General features: G+C 47.7%; 1 protein-coding gene across 2 annotated transcripts; it reads left to right on the top strand.

The window, feature by feature from the left end:
- Positions 1 to 700: 700 nt before the first annotated feature.
- On the top strand, positions 701 to 19175 carry LOC115083935 (zinc finger BED domain-containing protein 6-like). 2 transcript variants are annotated; one of them, XM_029588065.1, is made up of 4 exons: positions 701 to 817; positions 12723 to 12852; positions 13019 to 13112; positions 13748 to 19175. In XM_029588065.1, exon 4 carries the CDS (start codon positions 15024 to 15026, stop codon positions 18501 to 18503), a length of 3480 nt encoding a protein of 1159 aa, XP_029443925.1. In that variant the 5' UTR covers positions 701 to 817; positions 12723 to 12852; positions 13019 to 13112; positions 13748 to 15023; the 3' UTR covers positions 18504 to 19175. The 2 variants fall into 2 exon arrangements, with proteins under 2 accessions (XP_029443925.1, XP_029443924.1); XM_029588064.1 differs by having other exon boundaries at positions 13019 to 13163.
- Positions 19176 to 20645: the final 1470 nt, after the last annotated feature.

Genomic DNA, 20645 nt, shown 5'->3' with positions numbered 1-20645 from the left:
CCACTCTTGCTCCGAGCAGGGTTATATTTCCTTTTCAAAACCCAGGCCTAGGGGCTGACCCAGTCTGTCTATCAAGGAATCAGAACCGCCCCTTGAACAACAGATAACCTTTGGTTAGCTGGAACCTTCCCTGCTCTTTTTTTCCTCTCTAGTACTTCCCGTAGGTAGGGGGAAATCACATTAAAGCACCGTACATTCTCTGCACATAATCCATTACACTTTGCGGTCCTTTCCGTGGCACACAGACAGCGCATTTGCATAATGCACCCTCAAAACAGGGACACAGCAAGAGACCCGAAATTCAAACAAGGATGCCTGCATGAAGCTACTTATTCCAAAATCCTTGCTATTTTTATTAGCATCGGCTCCCCCAAAATTGCACAACTGCAGGGCAAGCTCCCAAAACTAGGAGGCACAACAATCCGGCACGCTGCAGGGATGTGTAGATATTATTTTGGTTGCGGTGATGAGGGAGAAAACAAACCCCAAGGCACCAACGCGGAGCAGAGCCCCTCCGGTTGGAATGAAAGACTACAGCTCCCAGTGCTGCACTGCGAGGAGGCGTGCGGGGTCAGCGCAGGGGGTGGGGGGAGGAAGGGGGAGTGTGCTCGGGTCTGCTTGTAGCTCAGTGCCGGCCGTGAGGCGGCTACAGCCTGCGTGCAGCCCTCTCCCCCTCCCCCATTACCCAGTGCTCCTTGCACACACAGCCATTAGCAGAGCAGCCGGACGGAGGAAGGGATCGGAGTGCCCCCCCTTGCACTGAATCCCAGGGCAATCTGCCCCTCTCTCTCTCTCTCCCTCCCTCACTGTCTGACAGGTCAGAGCTGGCAGGGGGCCGAGTCCCTCATTGTGCATGATCGCAGGGGAGAGGGGAGGAGGGAGGAGGGTTTGGGGGAAGGGGGTCAGCATGGGAGTGCAGCTGCACGGTGTTACTGCACCTATGCTGGCTGGAAAGGGCATGGATTAAACCCCCCCCCCGGGCTCAGGCTGCAGCCGAAGTCTGGATGGGAGCTCTTATCTTACCCTAAAAGCTCCTCTGTCTCTTTCCCTCCACCACCACACTCCACTAATGCCAACACTCAGCTCTTGAATCTTTACCCGCACTCTTTCCTTATCCCCCCACATGAGACCTTGGATCTCCATAATTTGTATGGACTTTGGAAATATCCTGCTATAATTTCCAGATTTTTTTTTTAAACGAGGGGGGTTAAAATCTCTTTTGAGGGTTGAAAGTTTGTGTTAATGTGTTAGCCTGCATTTAGAAGGGGTCTCACTGATTTCTGGAAAACAGATGTTCTTAAGAGGGACGTTTTTGAGGGGAAGATGTAACCTGAGAGAGGAGGAATCGGAATTTGGAATTCATGGGACACATGTTTAGATCCAGTGCATTACTGAAGCTGTGTGACTCTGGACAGGTCCCTCTTCATCACTGTATCTTAGTCTGCTGAGAGGCATTTACATAATAATATTAATGCTGTTTTCGTCTCTGATCAGTCATTCTGTAAGTTTTCCTGCAGTCCTGGTACCAGGAATGTGCTGTCCAGGGTATTCACCACAGAGGTGGTTGTGTGCAACTTTCTCAAACAGATGCCTGAATTAATTCCAAATTATTATTAATCTGTCATTCTTTGCAAGCTTTAACTGGGTGAGGAATTGGTTGAGCAAGAGAATGCAGTGGTGGTCAATGGACTTCCTTTGGGGAAGTTAAAGTGATCAGTGGAGTACTCCAGGGCTCAATACAGGACCAAGTTCTTTTTGGAATCTTTATTTGTGCAAAAATTCATTAGCCACTTTATCAATTAGGAGGCCAAGAACGGGAAACTATAAGAAAAGGTCTCATATTTGCCGAGCCTTATTTTTATGTATTCGAATGAACTAAACATGACAAGCATAGAACTTTATTCTTTCCACACCATACACATCTCATTGAAGAACAGCGCAGTTTGCACTCACGGCACAGTTAATACAAAACCTCATCTATACCTCTGAAGATGTAGTGAAGTGTATGTGTGTGTGTTAAATCACACCTGCTAGCAGCGCTTTTAACATATGCTTCCCTAAAGGCTTTACGCCCTATAGCAAATCTCACACTTCGATTAATAAACCTCTCTAAGTGGGTGAAATGTGTAAGAAAGTGTGGAGTGTTTGTGATATCTGTAGGTATAATGCATGTGTAATATGTACACACAGAAGTATAATTATAATTATAAGAAGTATAATTAGTATTCAGGATACTAGCAAAATAATCAGAAATGCACTTTTACCTCAAGAAAACAATAAAGGTATTATTTTACATATATCATCTACTACTACAAATCATAAAGGGGTGGCAACTATGCTAAAACAAAAAAAAAAACTTGAAAGATTATTCCAAAAAAGATTCAGTCACTGAGTGAAAAATTGGAACCCTCGTTGCATACACTGCACATGTGTATGCAGAATGGAATCACTCAACACACATCACAAGACTGTCCTTAGCTCATCATTGTGGTCTGGAAAAACTCTGTATTAATCTTCTGTACAGCGTACAATCCCAACCAGACTGCGGTATATTAAACCACCCATAATTTAAAATCATCACAAAATGCAGCTAGAAATGCATAATAACCATATTTCCTAGATCATTAACATAAGATCAATTGTTACTTGTTACATAATACTTAAAAAAAAAAGATAAGTAACATCTTTCCAGCCTTACATAAGAACATAAGACTTGCCGTACTGGATCAGACGAAGGGGGCCATCAAGCCCAGTATTCTGTTTCCAACAGTGGCCAAGCCAGGTCACAAGAACCTGGCAGAACCCCAAGGGGTAGATGAATTCCAAGCTGCTTATCCCAAGAATAAGCAAAGGATTTCTGCAATTCTACCTTAATAATGGTTAATGGACTGTTCCTCTAGGAACTTGTCCAAACTTTTTTTAAACACAGCTAAACTAATTGGTTTCACCACATCCTCTGGCAACAAATTCCAGAGCTTAATTATGCATTGAGTAATAAAATATTTTCTCTTCTTAGTTTTAAATATATTACCTAATAACTTCATTGTGTGTCCCCTGGCCTTAGTACTTTTCGAAAGAGTAAACTCCTGATTAACGGTTACTCGTTCCATTCCACTCATTATTTTATAGACCTCTATCATATCCCCCCCTCAGCCTTCTCTTCTCCAAACTGAAGAGTCCTGACCTCTTTAGCCTTTCTTCATAGGGGAGCTGTTCCATGCCCCTTTATCACCTCGGTCGCCTTCTCTGTACCTTTTCTAATTCTGCCACATCTTACTTGAGATGTGGTGATCAGAACTGCATACAATATTCAAGATGAGGTTTCACCTTGGAGCGATACAAAGGCTACTCCTTGGGGAATTCTGCGCTACTGCACAGCACAGAATTTGCGCAGAATTCCCCTCCTGTGCAGAATTTCGAGCAGGACCCGGCGCCCCGTGAGCAGAATCCATCCTGCTGCGGCGAAGATAGAGGAGACCCCAGGGTGCCGCAGAAAAGAGTCCATCCCGCTTGAGGTGAAGAAAGAGCAGGCCTGGCGTGCTGTGTTGTCGCGAAGTAGGAGAAGGCCACGACATGCTGCATCGGAGCGGAGAGGGATAAGGGCCCGGCGTGCCTCGTTGCGGCGAAGAGGAAGAAGGCACCAGCGTGGAGACCTTTTGCCAAGGCAAGGAAGCACTGGCTGAGCCTGGCCTTATATACTGGGACCCAATGACGTCATCATCCGGGGCTGCGGGTGAGGTTCCCACCGTGGCCCATTTAAAGGTACAGCTGATGCGCGTGCGCACCTAGGGAGGGGTGTGGCGTGAGATGGCGTGTCCTTAGTTTCTTGTTCCTGCGTCTTCTCCATGTTCCTGATTCGTCTGTGTTCCTGATCCTGGTACCCGTTCCTGCTCCTGAGTTCCGTGTCTACCTAGGTTGTTCCAACTGACTGACTTCCTGGCTTTGACTACTGCTTCGTCTGACCACGCTATTGCTTGTCTCCTGGTACTGACCACTGCGTCGTCTGACCACGCTACTGCTTGTCTCCTGGTACTGACCACTGCTACGTCTGACCACGCTACTGCTTGTGTCCTGGTACTGACCACTGCTACGTCTGACCATGCTACTGCTTGTCTCCTGGTACTGACCACTGCTACGTCTGACCACGCTACTGCTTGTGTCCTGGTACTGACCACTGCTACGTCTGACCATGCTACTGCTTGTCTCCTGGTATTGACCACTGCTTCATCTGACTATGCTTCTGCCCATCTCCTAGTTTGACCTTTGCCTTGCCTGACTATTCTACTGCTGACTTCTGGTACTGACCCACGCTTGCCTTACGACTCTTCCTTGCCTGCCGCCTGCCCTGACTTCAGCCTGCTCTACGACGCTCCTCCTGTCTTCATTCTGGACTTGGCCTCTCAGGTCTCGGCCTGTTCTTACTCGGGCGCCCTCTGTCTGCCTCCTGTTCCTATTGGCGCCCGGGACTCCTCCTCGTCCAGATCGGACCACCTATTTCTACTATCTGCTGCTGGCCCCTGGCTGACCTCGTTGTCCCAGGGAAGACTTCGGACAGAGACCCACCTAAGTCCAGCCGGTCCCGGAATCCAAGGGCTCAACCTGCGGGGAACGAGGGCTGGTATTGGCGAAGCTCCAGCCGGCCTCCGTCAGTCAGCCAGCTCCACCTGCCGACAGTGGGGACCTGTAGGGCTTGCCCTGCGGGTAGCATCAACCCACCTCGGCCCAAGGGACCACCTCCTGTGCAACATAGACATGTGTGTGTAAGATTGTGAATCTGTGTGTAGGGGTGTCTGTGTGTGTGAGAGAGCATGAGTAAGGGTGTGTGTGTGCCAGAGATAGGGAGTCTATGTGAGGAGCTTGTGAAGGAACGTGTATTTGTGTGAGAGTTTGGGGGGAGGTCTGCTTGAAAAAGGGAATGTGTGTTTGTGAGGGTACTTGTTTGTGAAAGAAGGAGCCTGTGTGTGTGAGAGAGAGAGAGCCTATGTGAAAGGATGTGCGTGTGTGTGAGAGAGAGAGAGAGAAAGCCTGTGTTTAGGGGTGTGTGTGTGTGTTTGTATATGTGTGAGAGTGAGCCAATGTGAGGGCTGGGTGAGAGAGAGAGAGATAGGTAGCCTGTGTGAGGGTGTATGCATGAGAGAGAAAGGGAGTCTGTATTGGGGGGGGGGGGGAGTGTGTGCGAGAGAGAAAGAGGGAGCCTGTATGAGGATGTGTGTATCTTCACGAGAGAGAGGGAGCCTTTGTATGTGAGAGACAGGGACAGAGGGAGCCTGTGTGAGGGGCAGTACTGAGAGAGAAGGGTCAAACTCTGAGATTGGAGATAGCATGGAAGGGGTTGAGCCTAGTGGGGAAGGGGAGAGATGGTGGAGAAGTTGCGGGACCTGAGAAGGCAAAGTGAAGGAGACTGGCCATTGGGGTAGGGAGAGAGAGTGGAAGGGACACTCTTACAGTGAATTTCCAAGGAAATTCTGCTCAAAGTATTTAAACATAGTAACGACGGCAGAAAAAGACCAAAATGGTCCATCTAGTCTGCCTGAAAGAATTCTGCATCTTTATGTAATAACTTTTTTCTGTATTACATTTTAAATTAATTACTTAAAGATTGACATGTGTATTGTATTATTTTGATATTTTGTGTTATTTTGATATTTTGATAAATATAAAGTATGCAGAATTTTCAATTTTTGTGCACAGAATTTTAAAATTTTGTGCGCAGAATTTTCAATTTCATTGTGCAGAATTCCCCCAGGAGTAAGTGGCATTATGATATTCTCTATTTCATTCTCAAATTTCTTTCCTAATAATCCCTAGCATTGTATTTGGTTTCTTGGCTGCTGCTGCACACTGAGCAGAAGATTTCAACATATTTTCCTGAGTGATAACTCCTAATGTGTACCTTTGCAATATGTAGCTTTAATTTGGGTTACTTTTCCTTAAGTACATCACTTTTCCCTTGTCCACATTAAACTTCATTTGTCATTTGCATGCCCGGTCTCCCAGTTTTGCAAGGTCCTCTTGCAATTTCTCACAGTCCTCTTGTGATTTAACAACTGAATAATTTCTGTCATCTGCAAATTTGGTCCCAAAAGAGATCCCTGAGGCACTCCACTATTCATCTTTTTCCATTGGGAAAATTTACCATTTAGCCCTACTCTCTGTTTTCTAACTTTTAACCAGTTGACAATCCACTATAGGACACTGCCGCCTATCCCGTGACTTTTTAATTTCCTAACAAGTCTCTCATGAGAGACTCTGTCAAATGCTTTCTGGAAATCCAGATACACTATATCAACTAGCTTACTTTTATCCACATGTTTATTTACGCCCTCAAAGAAATGTAGCAAATTTGTGAATCAAGACTTCCCATGGCTAAATCCTTGTTGACTTTGTCCCATTAAACTATGCTTATCTATGTGTTCAGCAATTTTATTCTTTATGATAGCTTCTGCCATTTTGTCTAACACAGAAGTTAGACTCGCTGGTCTGTAATTTCCTGGCTCACCCCTTGATTCCTTTTTAAAAATTGGCAGTACATTGGCAACCCTCCAGTCTTCAGGTACCATAGATGAAGAAAAATTGGTTCTTACCTGCTAATTTTCGTTCCTGTAGTACCACGGATCAGTCCAGACTCCTGGGTTTATGCATCCTGCCCAGCAGATGGAGACAGAGAAAGTTTCACTGACACTGCTTGAAACATAGAAACATAGAAACATAGAAATGACGGCAGAAGAAGACCAAACGGCCCATCCAGTCTGCCCAGCAAGCTTCACACATTTTTTCTCTCATACTTATCTGTTTCTCTTAGCTCTTGGTTCTATTTCCCTTCCACCCCCACCCTTGAAATATCTAGCTTGATTAGTTAGGGTTAGTAGGGGTAGTAACCGCCGCAATAAGCAAGCTACACCCATGCTTATTTGTTTTACCCAGACCATGTTAAACAGTCCTTATTGGTTGTTTTTCTTCTCCCCTGCTGTTGAAGCAGGGAGCTATGCTGGAAATGCGTGATGTATCAGTCTTCTCCCATGCCGTTGAAGCAGAGAGCCATGCTGGATATGCATCGAAAGTGAAGTATCAGACACATTTGGTTTGGAGTAGTAACCGCTGTAACAAGCCAGCTACTCCCCGCTTTGTGAGTGCGAACCCTTTTTTCTTCTCCCCTGCCGTTGAAGCAGAGAACTATGCTGTATATGCATTGAAGGTGAAGCATCAGGCTTATTTGGTTTGGGGTAGTAACCGCCGTAACAAGCCAGCTACTCCCCTCTTTGTGAGTGTAAATCCATTTTTCCACATTTCCTCTTGCTGTTGAAGCTTAGAGCGATGTTGGAGTCACAGTAAGCATGTGTATGTTATTGAATAAGGGTATTGACTCCAGGCAGTAGCCGTCATTCTGGCGAGTCACCCACTCTTCATTGGCGGCCTCTTGACTTTATGGATCCACAGTGTTTATCCCCACGCCCCTTTGAAGTCCTTCACAGTTCTGGTCTTCACCACATCCTCCGGAAGGGCATTCCAGGCGTCCACCACCCTCTCCGTGAAGAAATACTTCCTGACATTGGTTCTGAATCTTCCTCCCTGGAGCTTCAAATCGTGACCCCCTGGTTCTGCTGATTTTTTTCCTACGGAACAGGTTTGTCGTTTGTCTTTGGATCATTAAAACCTTTCAAGTATCTGAAAGTCTGTATCATATCACCTCTGCTCCTCCTTTCCTCCAGGGTGTACATATTTAGATTCTTCAATCTCTCCTCGTACGTCATGCGATGAAGATCCTCCACCTTCCTGGTCGCCCTTCTCTGTACCGCTTCCATCTTGTCTTTGTCTTTTTGTAGATACGGGTCTCCAGAACTGAACACAGTACTCCAGGTGAGGCCTCACCAAGGACCTGTACAAGGGAATAATCACTTCCCTTTTCTTACTCGATATTCCTCTCTCTATGCAGCCCAGCATAGAGATAACCCCTAGTGCCACCTGCAGTTCCTCAGTATTGATCTGTACCCAAGCAATAAAACAAAACAGCTGCAAATAACAAACTAATCAAAATTTTCTTGAACTATATCACAAAAATGGTCTTCCATAAGCAAAAGAACAGCTGGGCGGGAGACTCTCCACCAACTCAAATCAGACATATTCTGGACTGATCCGTGGTACTACAGGAACGAAAATTAGCAGGTAAGAACCCAGATCAGTCCAGACTCCTGGGATGTATCAAAGCCCCCTACTTAGGGTGGGACTGAGAGTCCCGCTCTCAGAACACTTTCGCCAAAGGAAGGAGAACCTGAATCTCCCACAACCAAACGATAGTGTCTCGCAAAGGTATGTAGCGACTTCTGAGTCACTGCCCTTCAGATCTTCTGAGGAGACACCAGTTGTGCCTCCGCCCAGGAGGCCATCTACGAACGCATAGAATGAGCCCGTAAGCCCTCCGGAATTTCTCGACCTCCAGTAATGTAAGTGGACCCAATCGCCTCTTTCAACCAACGTGCAATAGTAGCCTTAGAAGCTTTGAAACCTCACTTTACGCTGCTCCACAAAACAAAAAATTGGTCGGATCTCCTGAAATCATTCGTCACCTCCAGAGAGTGCAAAAGAGCTTGCCGCACATCTAACCGCTTGAGCTCCTTCGCCTGTGGAACGGAAGCATCTACCATTGGAAAGGCTTGGAAGCTCCATTGTCTGGTTCATATGAAATGTGGAAACCACTTTCGGCAAAAAAGAAAGCACTGTCCTCAACGAAACCCCTGAAGTTGAAAGGTGAAGGAAGGGGTCCCGACAGGATAAAGCTTGCAACTCCGAAATTCTTCTAGCCGAGCATATAGCAATGAGAAAAACCACTTTGAGGGTCAAGTCCTTCAGGGTCACTCTCCGCAGAGGCTCAAAAGGCGCCACACACACACCTCGGAGGACCAGATTAAGGTTCCAGGATGGACAAACACTTCTGATCGGAGGACGCAAATTCTTTGCTCCTCTAAGGAACCTAACAACATCCGGATGAGCTGAAATAGTGGAACCCTTGATCTTACAACGAAGGCAGCTTAAGGCCGCCACTTGTACTTTAAGCGAGCTAGGAGACAAGCCCTTAGCGAAACCGTCTTGAAGAAAAGACTAAATGTCCGGGATGGAGGACTTGAGAGCTTGGACTCCATGAGCAGCGTGCCAGGACTCAAACACCTTCCAAACTATAACTTTTTACCCATTCATTTAATTTAATTTAACTTTTTACTTTCTTCCCTTTTAATATGTATTTTTGTCTGTAAATTGTATCTTTTATATTGTTTTTATTATGTATGTATGCCTTTGTAAACCGTTTTGACTACTTCCTTGTAAAAAAACAGTATATAAAAATTGTTTAAATAAAATAAATAAAAATAAATTAGTGGACTTTCTTCTGGCTTGCAATAAGGTGGTTATGACAGTTTCTGGATAACCTCTACTCCTTAACCTTCGCCTCTCAAAAGCCATGCCGCTAGATAAAAGTGAGCAGCCTGGTCGGAAAATATGGGGCCCTGACAAAGAGGACCCTCCAGATGCCTGAAGTGAATCGGTCCATCCACCGCCAGGTTGAACAGATCCTCGAACCATGGACGCTGGAGCGACCAATACCACCTCTCCGCAATGTTTTTCTATGTGACGTAACACCTTGCCCACTAACGACCAGGGGGAGGAACACATAGAAAAGGACCTCTTGCGGCCAAGGCAGAACTAGAGTGTTGATGCCTTCGGCCCCGTGCTGACATCTCCAACTGAAGAAACGAAACGCTTTGGCATTTTGATGAGTTGCCATGAGATCTACATGAGGAGCCCCCCCCCCCCCCCACCGATCTGGAATGAGTTGCATCATGGTATCCGATAATTCCCACTCGCCTGGGTCTAACTGAATCCGACTCAGGAAATCCGCCTGAATGTTTTCGACCCCAGCTATGTGGGATGCAGCTATGCGCTCCAGGTGTCTTTCCGCCAGGGATGCATAAACCCAGGAGTCTGGACTGATCCGGGTACGTATAGGGAATGTTATTGATAATTTACAGATTTCCATTAGCTGGTATGCAATTTCATTTCTCAGTTCTTTCAGCACTCAGGGATGTATGCCATCTGGTCCAGGTGATTTGCTCCTCTTTAGTTTGTCAGTTTGCCCTAGTACATCTTCCAGGTTCACTGAGATTTGTTTCAGTTCCTCTGAATCATCACCTTTTGAATATCATTTCTGGCATGGGTATCTCTCTTTCATCTTCCTTAGTGAATACTGAAGCAAAGAATTCATTTAGTCTCTCTGCTATGATTTTGTCATCCCTAAGTGCCCCTTTTACCCCTTAATTATCTAATGGTCCAACTGACTCCCTTGCAGGCTTTTTACCTTGACTGTACCTGAAAAAAAGTTTTTATTATGAATTTTTGCTTCAACGGCAAGCTTCTTTTCAAATTCTCTCTTTGTCTTCCTTATCAATGCTTTGCATCTGGCTCGCCATTGCTTATGCTATTTCCTGTTTTCTTCATTTGGATCCCTTTTCCATTTCTTGAAAGATGTTCTTTTAGATATTATAGCCTCTCTCACTTCACCTTTCCAAACATGCTGGTAGTCGTTTAGCCTTCTTTCCACTTTTTCTAATGCTTAGATTGCATCTGGTCTGGGTTTCCAAGATGGGGTTTTTTTTAAAACAAAATTCATGCCTGAGCTAAACTCTTAACCTTTTTAGTTCTTTCCTAACCATTTGCCTCATTTTATCTGTCACCTTTTTGAAAGTTAAATGCTGTCGTAGTAGATTTCTTTTTTGCACGCCCTCCAGTTATTAAGTCAAATTTGATAATGTTGTAATACTGTTACCTCTTGCACCAAATACTATGTTCCACTAAGGACTAGGTCTAAAATAGTTTCCCCTTTTGTTGGTTCTTGTACTCCATGAAGCTGTCATTTATTTCATCCAGGAACTTCACTTCTCTAGAAAGTCCTGATGTGACAGTCAGCCAGTCAATACTGGGGTAATTGGAATCACCCGTTATTACTGTGCTGCTGATTTTGTTAGCTTCCCTAATTTCTTTTAGCATTTCATTGCCTGTTGGTTCATTGTCTGTTAGGTCGTCAGACTTGAGAGATACTTATGTTAGGGTGATATCCTGTTGTTGAGGTCTGACAAAGTTTAATCCCTTGCATCTTCCGTCTCCTTTCGGAGAACCCTGTCTTCCGGCATTGAGCTTGGATTGCAGCGGAGTTGTCTGAAGACGGCGCTTGTGAATCGAGTTGTGCTCTTCGGATTTGTTTGAGCAGGGTCATTTCGTTATTGGCGTGTTCTGGTGGTGGGTGGGAGAGGGGAGTTTTCAGCTGCATATTTGGATGTGCTCTGAACCAAACACCGGTCCCAGTCTCCTTTGGAGAGTTTCCTGCCAGGCGCGGTTCCGCTGTCGTGCGTGGATTGCACAGCTGGGAAAGGGGCGGGCCTCTCGGTTCAGGGCTTGGCTCATTTGGCGTGATCCTTGTCAAAATACAGAGGTTGATAATTCAAAGGGTTTGCCCCGTTAACTCTTGGAGGTAGCTGGACAGAACCCGAGATTTGAATATTCCCTCCCGTCCCCAACTCTCTGGCTACATTTTGTCTGGGAAGCTAAGTGTCCTCACAGAATTTACCTGGGAAAAGAGAGACGACACTGGGGATGTTCCCCTGGGATGCGGTTTCACTTTGTCCAGCAGCACTGATATTGTACGCTGCCCGGACAGAGTCAGCCTGGTGGGAAAACTACCTGTCCCAGAGTTACCTGGATCCTTTTATCCAGTTGAACTCAACTGAACACTTTCTCTGGGTAAGTTTCACTCAGTGTTACTGTAACACTCCCACTCGCTGGCTTACTCAATATAGGCCTCGCCAGCTTGAAATGTAATGTTTACACTTATGTGGCATTTATTTTAAATAAGTTGTACTTTATAACTAGGCACATTTTCAGGGGGGAGTTAGCTGGCTCAGTCGCGGAGATTAAGAGGGCGCGGGATAAGCATGGAGGATCCTTAGTTGCCTAAAGCGCAGAGAACATAAAGCGGTGCCTCGCAACACGCTTAAGCATTCCTAGCGCCGTACTCGCGTGATTCGGCCCTGGGCGTTTTGTTTGCCCAAACAGACGGCAAAGAGGTTAATATGGAACCTTAGATGGGACTAATGGCCAGGTTTGTCTGACAAGTTGCCATGGTAGGATGGTACCAGCAGCTTGGCAGGGCGCAAGTTCTGTAATAATTTAGACGTTCCAGCGGAATCACTGGGCACTCACATCGTCAGGTCTGCCAGGCAGGTGAAGCAGGGGGAACCTAAAAAGGCCAGAGGTTTGGGCAACAGCCAAGCTAGGACTGCTGGCTGTTTAGGTTAGTACAGACATGGGGAAAGTTCCTTACAGTGGAGATCTTGCTCTTCTACCCAAGATGGTGGAGCACAAAGGTGGGTAAGAAAAAAGTCTGTCCTCGATACGGAGAAATCTTACAGGTGCCACGCTCTGTGGCTGGCACCTGGGATGTATCCTTAGCAGTGAGGACAGGATAACTGGGCAGACTGCATAGGCCGGGTGCTTATTTTCTGCTGTCCTGTTAAATCCACGGGAAAGGGGGGTGACATTTTTTTTCTGCTGGCTGTTGGCTAGATTAGTCCACTCTCAAACTGGGCCAGGTTTAGTCGTTGGAGAAGAGTTAGCCAGGCTGGTGTGGGTCTTCAGTGCTAGCCGGCTAACGTAGTTGACGCTGTTCTGTGTGTTCGCAGGAAACCTGTTTCATGCTGGAAGGTGGAAGGAAGTTGAGACATTGAGCTGAGCCTGTGTGCGGCGCACCCACTCTCTTGTGTCACCGGTTACTTGCACCCCAGTGTCTAACTGGGCAGAAAGATCCAGAAGGTGAGGGCACATCACATACGCATGCAGCTGAAAACCCTTAAGTGAAGAATTTAAGAAGGGGGGAGATGGCTAGTTCCACTAAAATTCATTACTTTAAAGGAAATGTTTAGGATGCAGAAAGTAGGAAAAGACCTAATTATTTATTTTTTTCTTTTTAATTCTTCAGAGGAAGTTTCCGTCTTAGAGAGAGTTGACAGTTCTGTGTTTAGGATTTACACCGTACAACTTAAGCTCTGGAGACAACTGAGAAGCAGCCGCACGTAAGAGGGATGCTGGGACAGCTCTTTTCGGCATAACAGTTTCGGCACAGGGTGCGTGAATTATTGCCTCGATCACAGGTTGATCCGAGACAGGGAGAGAAGTGACTTGCCCGAGGAGGCACGCACAGCGGGTGAAAACGGGAGCGGGGGTTGGGGGATTTAATCTCAAGCATTCTCGAATCCTGGCCGACCACTCGAACCACCGGACCTCATTTACCTCTTCCCTTGCCGTTTGGCTAAGGAGGAAGCGAGTTTTCCTGTGGCAGAGGCTGTCGCCTCAGTGCCTGGGTCGCAGAGTAGCCGGACACCCAGCTTGGGACAGCGGGACAGCGTCTGGCCACTCCCAGGGCCCTCCCCCACCGGCAGCTGATGTGGTGCTCGCCCTGCCGACTGGCTGGAAGGAGATTTAAGATAGGGGAAATGCTAGCGAGTCAGGCCTCCTTCATCCACTTAGTCCCAACTGGTACAGGAGTCAGAGAGAGATTGACTTTTATATTCGTGAAGGGGCGGTTTGTCCTGAGGAAGTGTTGCTTATAATGCTGTAGTTGTGCTTGCTGACATGGAGTCCGTGTACCACTGGGATTCTGAGCCTCCTTTCTGTGTTGTGTTGTGTTTTTTTTGTTTGTTTTTTTTAGGTGGATTCTCCAGCCGCTGCCCTTGAGGATTTAAGATGAGGTTCCTACTGAGAATCAGCGTTTTCCTAACCCCGAGGCAGTAACTTCGCAGAAACCATCTTTTGCCGCTATGTCTTGGGATCTGTAAAATGCCGGCATGGAGTTGTCGGTGCTGACTGGGACCCGGTTCTGGTAAAAGGCAGAGGAACAGCACCGATACCACTGAGGGGGAGGGGGGAGGGAGCACTTGTGTTTTCCTTCCTGGCTGCAGAGCGTAGGGAAAAAAAAAAAAAAAATGAACCCAGAGACGAAAACCGTCAAAAGCAATTACGGGAATGATTGAGTGGAATGATACAACTATGAAATTGATCCGATGTGACTGGTCAATGAAAAACAGGGTATATTCGGGATTATTTACAGACAGCAAATCTGAGATTTTCTCCCTGCCTTTCCAATCATGCTCAAGGCCTTACAGCATTTTTAGACTTCATGTATAGCAAGTCCCTGTTCCAGCGAGTTTACAATCTTAAGTGGGTGCCCAAGGCAACGGGAGATAAAAGCGACTTGCCCAAGGTCACAAGGGGTCTCAGAGGGGGAAGCGGGATTGATTAAAGGCATTGCATATAATTTTTTTTTTTGCTTGTGCAATTAAGTTGGAATACCTTGAACAGTTTTTTTTCTAATAATCCTGTGGCCTATCCGGAGCAGGTCAGAGAGACAGCACCGTTGGGACTGGGCGTCAGACCCATGTGCTCTAAATTTCCTCGCTGTTTGGGAGCAGACCGGATGGATGAGAAACCAAAGTGCCCACAAGGGACATCAGAATGTTTTCTAACCCTCTCACCCGGCACGGATCTCATCGGCAGGGGAGATTATTGCTGCTAGGTCGTGTGTGCCACGGACTCCTCTAGAAAGTTAACACTTCATCTTCCTGTCAAAACAGGAAAGAGACCCTTATTTTTTTTTTTGTAGCGCAGTAAACACAAGCGCTGTTATTTTTGCGTTTTACGCTTTGGATTGAGAAATTGAGACGAGGGGGGTTTTCTTTTTCCCCAGCAATGATTGGCCCGAGAGACCGAAGCTTCCCTTGATTTTTTTTTTTCACATTCTCTTTTTTTTTTTTTTGGTTCCAAAAGGTTTAAAAAAAAAGATCGTGCAAGTGCCCGTTTTGTACAATTCTCGGCTCATAGGTGCTTGGACGGTTTGGCACCAGTTAGGTGTGATTTTTTTTTTTTTTTTTTTTAATCTTTTTTTTTCTGCTCTCACGCTTTCTCTCCGCCGCCCCCTGCAGACTAAAATGCAAAGAAAACGGCGGGGAATCGGCGCGCCTGCTCCCAGTTCCGCGCTGCATTCTCCTCTCCTGAGAGCCTCCGCCGTGGCAGGCCACCTGGATTTTGCCCTGCGCGCTGCCAACTACCCTTTGACCATGCCTAGTGTGGCCGAGTTTGGCCTCCACAGGGCATCTGTGGGCCTGAGCCAAAGCGAATATGTGCCAGAGATTGAAATCAAGCTGGAGTCCAGCGAGGAGGAAGAGGAGGAGAGGAAAGCGGGGAGGGGCATCCTGGCCGACACCCTGTCTCATGCGTTCGGGCAGGACGGCTCCGGGAAGATTAAGATGGAGTTCTTTCCCCGGGGTATGGGCCCCCAGGGGAGTAACTCCTGCATCCAGCTGGAGAAAAGCCCCGCCGAGATGGAGGACTTGGCGGCCAATCAAAAGGACTCCCTCGCCTTCCACCTCCCCAGTCGTCAGTTGAGGCCCTTGGTGCACCGGGGGCGGAAATCCACCTCTCAGGTGTGGCAGTTCTTCTACTGCGACCCTATGGACATCTGCAGGGCCATCTGCGGCCTCTGTGGTGTGAGCTTCAGCCGGGGGAAGCCGGAGGGGAACTTTGGAACGACGGCCTTGAAGAGGCACTTGGAGCGCAAGCACCCGCTGGAGTGGGGGCAGCGGGAAGAGGCAAAGCAGAAGGCGACCAGCAGAGGTGGTGGGGAGGAGGAGGAGGAGGACGAGGAGGAGGAGGAGGAGAGGGAGGAGCAATACGAGAAGATATTCCCAGCACCACACCAAATATTTAGCGCTCAGAGGGCGTCCTGTTTCTCACCCCAGGCTCCCGGAGTAGTGGCCGCTCAGGTCCTGTCAGGGGCTGCCGCCATGTTTGATTACAGCGACACCAGTGAGGAAGGGGAGGAAGAAGAGGAGAAAGAGAGAGCAGAGATGGTTGGCACCGAGCTCTTGTTTGAGTCCGGGGATGAGGCCGGTGCTGAGAGACAGGCGAACCTCTTTGCCCGGGGCAGAGGCCGGGGTAGCAAGACTTGCGGCAAATATGCCAGAAAGCCCAGGGACATGGTAAAGTCCTTCCTGGGAGGGGCGCCGCTGGACCACTCCAGTTTAGGGAGCCGCTTCCCCACTTACCCGCTGGTGCCCCCCGGAACAAAAAGAAGGAAGTCCACCTCCGCCGTATGGCAGTTCTTTTATATTGACTGCACCAACATCTGTCGAGCCATCTGCACCCTCTGTCAGACCAGCGTTAGCCGGGGGAAGCAGGGCGGGCACTTTGGGACCTCAGCTTTAATGCGCCATCTAGAGGGAAAGCACCCCCTAGAGTGGGGCAGGGGAAAGACTGTGAAACCAAAGATTGGCATTGGAGAGGGGGAGGAGGAAGAAGAAGAAGACCAGACAGCAGAGGAGCCTCTGGAAGAATTGTTCCCGGCTTCATCCCACCTGTTCAGCCCTTTAAAGTCTTTGGGCTTTAATGCGCAGTCCCAGTTTCCAGCAGTGCTGCCCTCGGAGGTCCAGAATACCCCTCCTTCATATGACAGCAGCGAAAGCGAGACCGCGCTGAAACAGAAGCGGAAGAGGAACGACCCTTGCCCCACGGGGTTGTCGCCTGTGAGGAGCAAGCAAACGCTGCCGGAAAGGGTAGACTTCAACGGCAAATACACGCCAAATCATCCCCGGGCCCAGTCATGGAACAGGAGCATCGCAGAGCTCCTGTGCGGTATGGCACTGCCGTATTCCTTCATCTCATCCAAACCTTTCCATAAGTTCATGGCCAGGGCCGACCCGCGGTACCGGGTACCTTCCAGAGCCTTCTTTTCTCGAAAAGCAATTCCGCAGCTGCACGAGGCTGTGTGCGAGAGGATCGCCTATGACCTGAAGAGAGCCGAGGGGCATCGCGTTCACATCACCGTTCACGTCTGCACCAGTGATGTCACGGTGGACTACCTGGCGATTACTGCACACTGGGTAGTCTTTAAGCCAGAGGGCCAGGAGTCCAACAAAAGGAAACAAGCAGTACTGAGCATCAAAGGCATTCCAAAAGACCAAGTTGAATGCAACGTTCGGCAAGAACTGGGGGATCAGATAGATGCCTGGCTTACCCCCAGCTCCCTAAGCCATGGATTCTTAGTTTCTGGCAACAGCTCTAATGTAATACGAGCCATGAAGGATTCCAGTTTTGTACACATTCCATGCTTTGCGCACTGCTTGAACTTGCTGGTTACAGACTTCCTGCAAGGTAATTGCCAAGTGGCAAACGTGCTAGGGGTGGCCGATAAAATCTGTGGTCACTTTACCCACTCTATCCGGGCCAGAAGGATTCTAGCTGAGCTGCAGCATCAGAATGGCTTGCCGAGGCATCAGCTGAAGCAAGAGATGACGCCTCGCTGGAGCTCCATGTACCACATGCTGGAGAGGCTCCTGGAGCAACAGAAAGCAGTGCAGGAATACATAGGCAGGCATAGGATAGGGATGCCGGACATCGTGCTGACTTCCGCTCACTGGAATCTGATTGCCAACTTGGTTGCCCTCCTGCAGCCCTTCGAGATGGCCATGCAGGAGGTCAGTGCAGACAATGCCTCTCTCAGCCAGGTGCTGCCTGAGGTCAGGTACCTGCACATCTTCCTGAAACAAATACACGACCAGTTTGAGATCAAAGGCGATGGTAGTGGGGTTGTGCTAGCAGAAAACTTGGCACTCAAGCTCTCCACAGACTGCAGAATAAACGAAATGTTCCACCGGGAAGAATACATCCTGGCTACGCTGCTGGACCCGCGCTTCAAAGGCAAGATCGAAGCCGTGCTCCCCATCGGCTCCGACATTGATCACTGGAAACAAGTCCTGGTGAAGAAAGTGAAGGATGTCATGCTCCTGGAGTGTCCTTCGCCCTCCCCATCCTCTTCCTCTTCCAGCTTCAATAGACCTGTCGCCAGCACACAGGCTGTCAGAGAGTCTTACTATGATGCAGAACCAATGCAAGCCACCGAACAGCCGTATGACATGGAGACGGGCATGGCGGATGCCTCAGGGGCCTGGAGGAAAGCCAGTGTGGCCCCTCCATTGATACAGAAGGAGAAGACGTTGATTGAGCATCTGGAGAGCGTTGGCCTCTTAGCCTCGAAGGGGAGTGGGGCCTCGCTCTCCACAGAGAGCCACTCTGCCTGTGTCATGGTGGAAAAATACCTGCACGACAACAAGACCATCGGAGCCCGGGAAGACCCACTGATGTACTGGGAGAAGAAGCGATGGCTCTGGCCGGCCCTGGCGAAGCTCGGCGTCCTTTACCTGACTTGCCCACCCTCCAGCGGTTTCTCGGAGCGCCTCTTTAACGCTTCCGAGGGCCTCGTTTACAGCCAGAAAACCCCCATCGATTCGGAAAGTGTGGAGCGCCTCATTTTCCTGAAGGCAAACTTGGAGAACTTCCCCAACTACACCCAACCACCTCTTGTCTTCTGCTCTGAGAATGAGATGGAACGGAGCAGCAGCGAGGAGGAGTAAGAGTGATGGGACTGTTCGTGATCTCTGACAGCGAGGCAGAAAAAAAACATTTCCGGGGTGGGGGCTCATTTGACAGAGGGGGAAAATGAGGGAGGAAAATGCAATTGATTCTCCAGGATTTGTTCCCCTAATAAAAGAAGTTTCTTACAGGCATTTTTTTTTTTTGGCCACATTTTATGCCCCTTAATGATTGGTTAATTTGCCTGTGTTCTAGTCACCGGCTTAATATACGTCTCTGTACCAGCCAATAGTGATTCTTCATGGTGCAGAGAGGGACTGTCTTTAGCACAGAATACAACTGAACTAATTCTGATGACTCTGCACCTTCTTCTTTCTCCTTTCAGGCTTCCGGCTCACTCGGACCCAGCTGGAGGCTATAGCCCCCATGAGCCTTCATAGGCAGCTACCCAAGCTTTCTTCTTATTATTTTTTTTACCCCCTACGTTTTCATTTCAATTTAACCCGTTCTGCTCAGCGCAGTCTTGAAACTCTGTGTTTCTCAAGCTGGTCCTGGAGTTAGACCCTCCCTCCACTCTGCTTTTCAGGAGAGCCACCATGAATACAAAATTATTCAGAGTAGTTAAATCACAAGCAGACTGTGATACATTGCAGGAAGACCTTGTAAGACTTGAAGGGCATCCAAATGGCAGATGAAATTTAATGTGGACAAGTGCAAGGTGTTGCATATAGGGAAAAATAACCCTTGCTGTAGTTACACGATGTTAGGTTCCATATTAGGTGCTACCACCCAGGAAAAAGATCTAGGCATCATAGTGGATAATACTTTAAAATCTTCGGCTCAGTGTGCTGCAGCAGTCAAAAAAGCAAACAGAATGTTAGGAATTATTAGGAAGGGAATGGTTAATAGAACGGAAAATGTCATAATACCTCTGTATCGCTCCATGGTGAGACCGCACCTTGAATACTGTGTACAATTCTGGTCGCCGTATCTCAAAAAAGATATAGTTGCGATGGAGAAGGTACAGAGAAGGGCAACCAAAATGATAAAAGGGGATGGAACAGCTCCCCTATGAGGAAAGGCTGAAGAGGTTAGGGCTGTTCAGCTTGGAGAAGAGACGGCTGAGGAGGGATATGATAGAGGTCTTTAAGATCATGAGAGGTCTTGAACGAGTAGATGTGACTCGGTTATTTTCACTTTCGAATAATAGAAGGACTAGGGGGCATTCCATGTAGTTACCAAGTAGCACATTTAAGACTAATCGGAGAAAATTCTTTTTCACTCAACGCACAATAAAGCTCTGGAATTTGTTGCCAGAGAATGTGGTTAGTGCAGTTAGTATAGCTGGGTTCAAAAAAGGTTTGGATAAGTTCTTGGAGGAGAAGTCCATTAATGGCTATTAATCAATTTTACTTAGGGAATAGCCACTGCTATTAATTGCATCAGTAGCATGGGATCTTCTTAGTGTTTGGGTAATTGCCAGGTTCTTGTGGCCTGGTTTTGGCCTCTGTTGGAAACAGGATGCTGGGCTTGATGGACCCTTGGTCTGACCCAGCATGGCAATTTCTTATGTTCTTATGTTCTTAATACGCATGCACTGCCTCTACTGCCTGTAAATCTGTCTTGTGCATATTCATGGTGGCTCTCCTGAAAACCTGGCTGGTTAGCGGGGGTAACTCTAGGACCAGCATGACAAACACAGGTCTAACCAAACTCAGTATGCGTGCCATGTCCTTCAGCCCAGTAGGGTGTTGCTGTTGCACAATGGTTGGGTCTCCCGGGTGGGGGACTGTGAAGGCTGTTTCTCCACCTTCCTTGGCTGCTGCCAGCTCAAGAATCAGGAACTACATCTGGAATCTGAACCTTGGTCTCCCTTGCAACAGCAAAGGGTAATGCCACCTTAAATTTTAAGGTTTGAAAGCGGGGTGGGTCTAGGCCTGCTGAGGAGCTGGGTCACTGAGTAATAAAGGCTGAGTACACCACTGTGCTTTGCTTTTAAAAGTCAATTTATGGAAATTTAACTTTCCTGTGGTATGTGTTCTCCTGCTGTTTGACTTGTTGGCCTTGTCTACGTTGGTTAAAAATCATTTTGCTACTTTTATTGCTTATGTTCGGAGCTTAAAGGGGTGGCTTGCCTTATCTTTTTTTTCTCTCCGCACTCGTGACATTGTCATGGGACTAGA

Source organism: Rhinatrema bivittatum, chromosome 2 (assembly GCF_901001135.1).
Source record: "Rhinatrema bivittatum chromosome 2, aRhiBiv1.1, whole genome shotgun sequence".
Classification (NCBI taxonomy): Eukaryota; Metazoa; Chordata; class Amphibia; order Gymnophiona; family Rhinatrematidae; genus Rhinatrema; species Rhinatrema bivittatum.
This window is presented reverse-complemented; position numbering and strand designations above follow the sequence as displayed.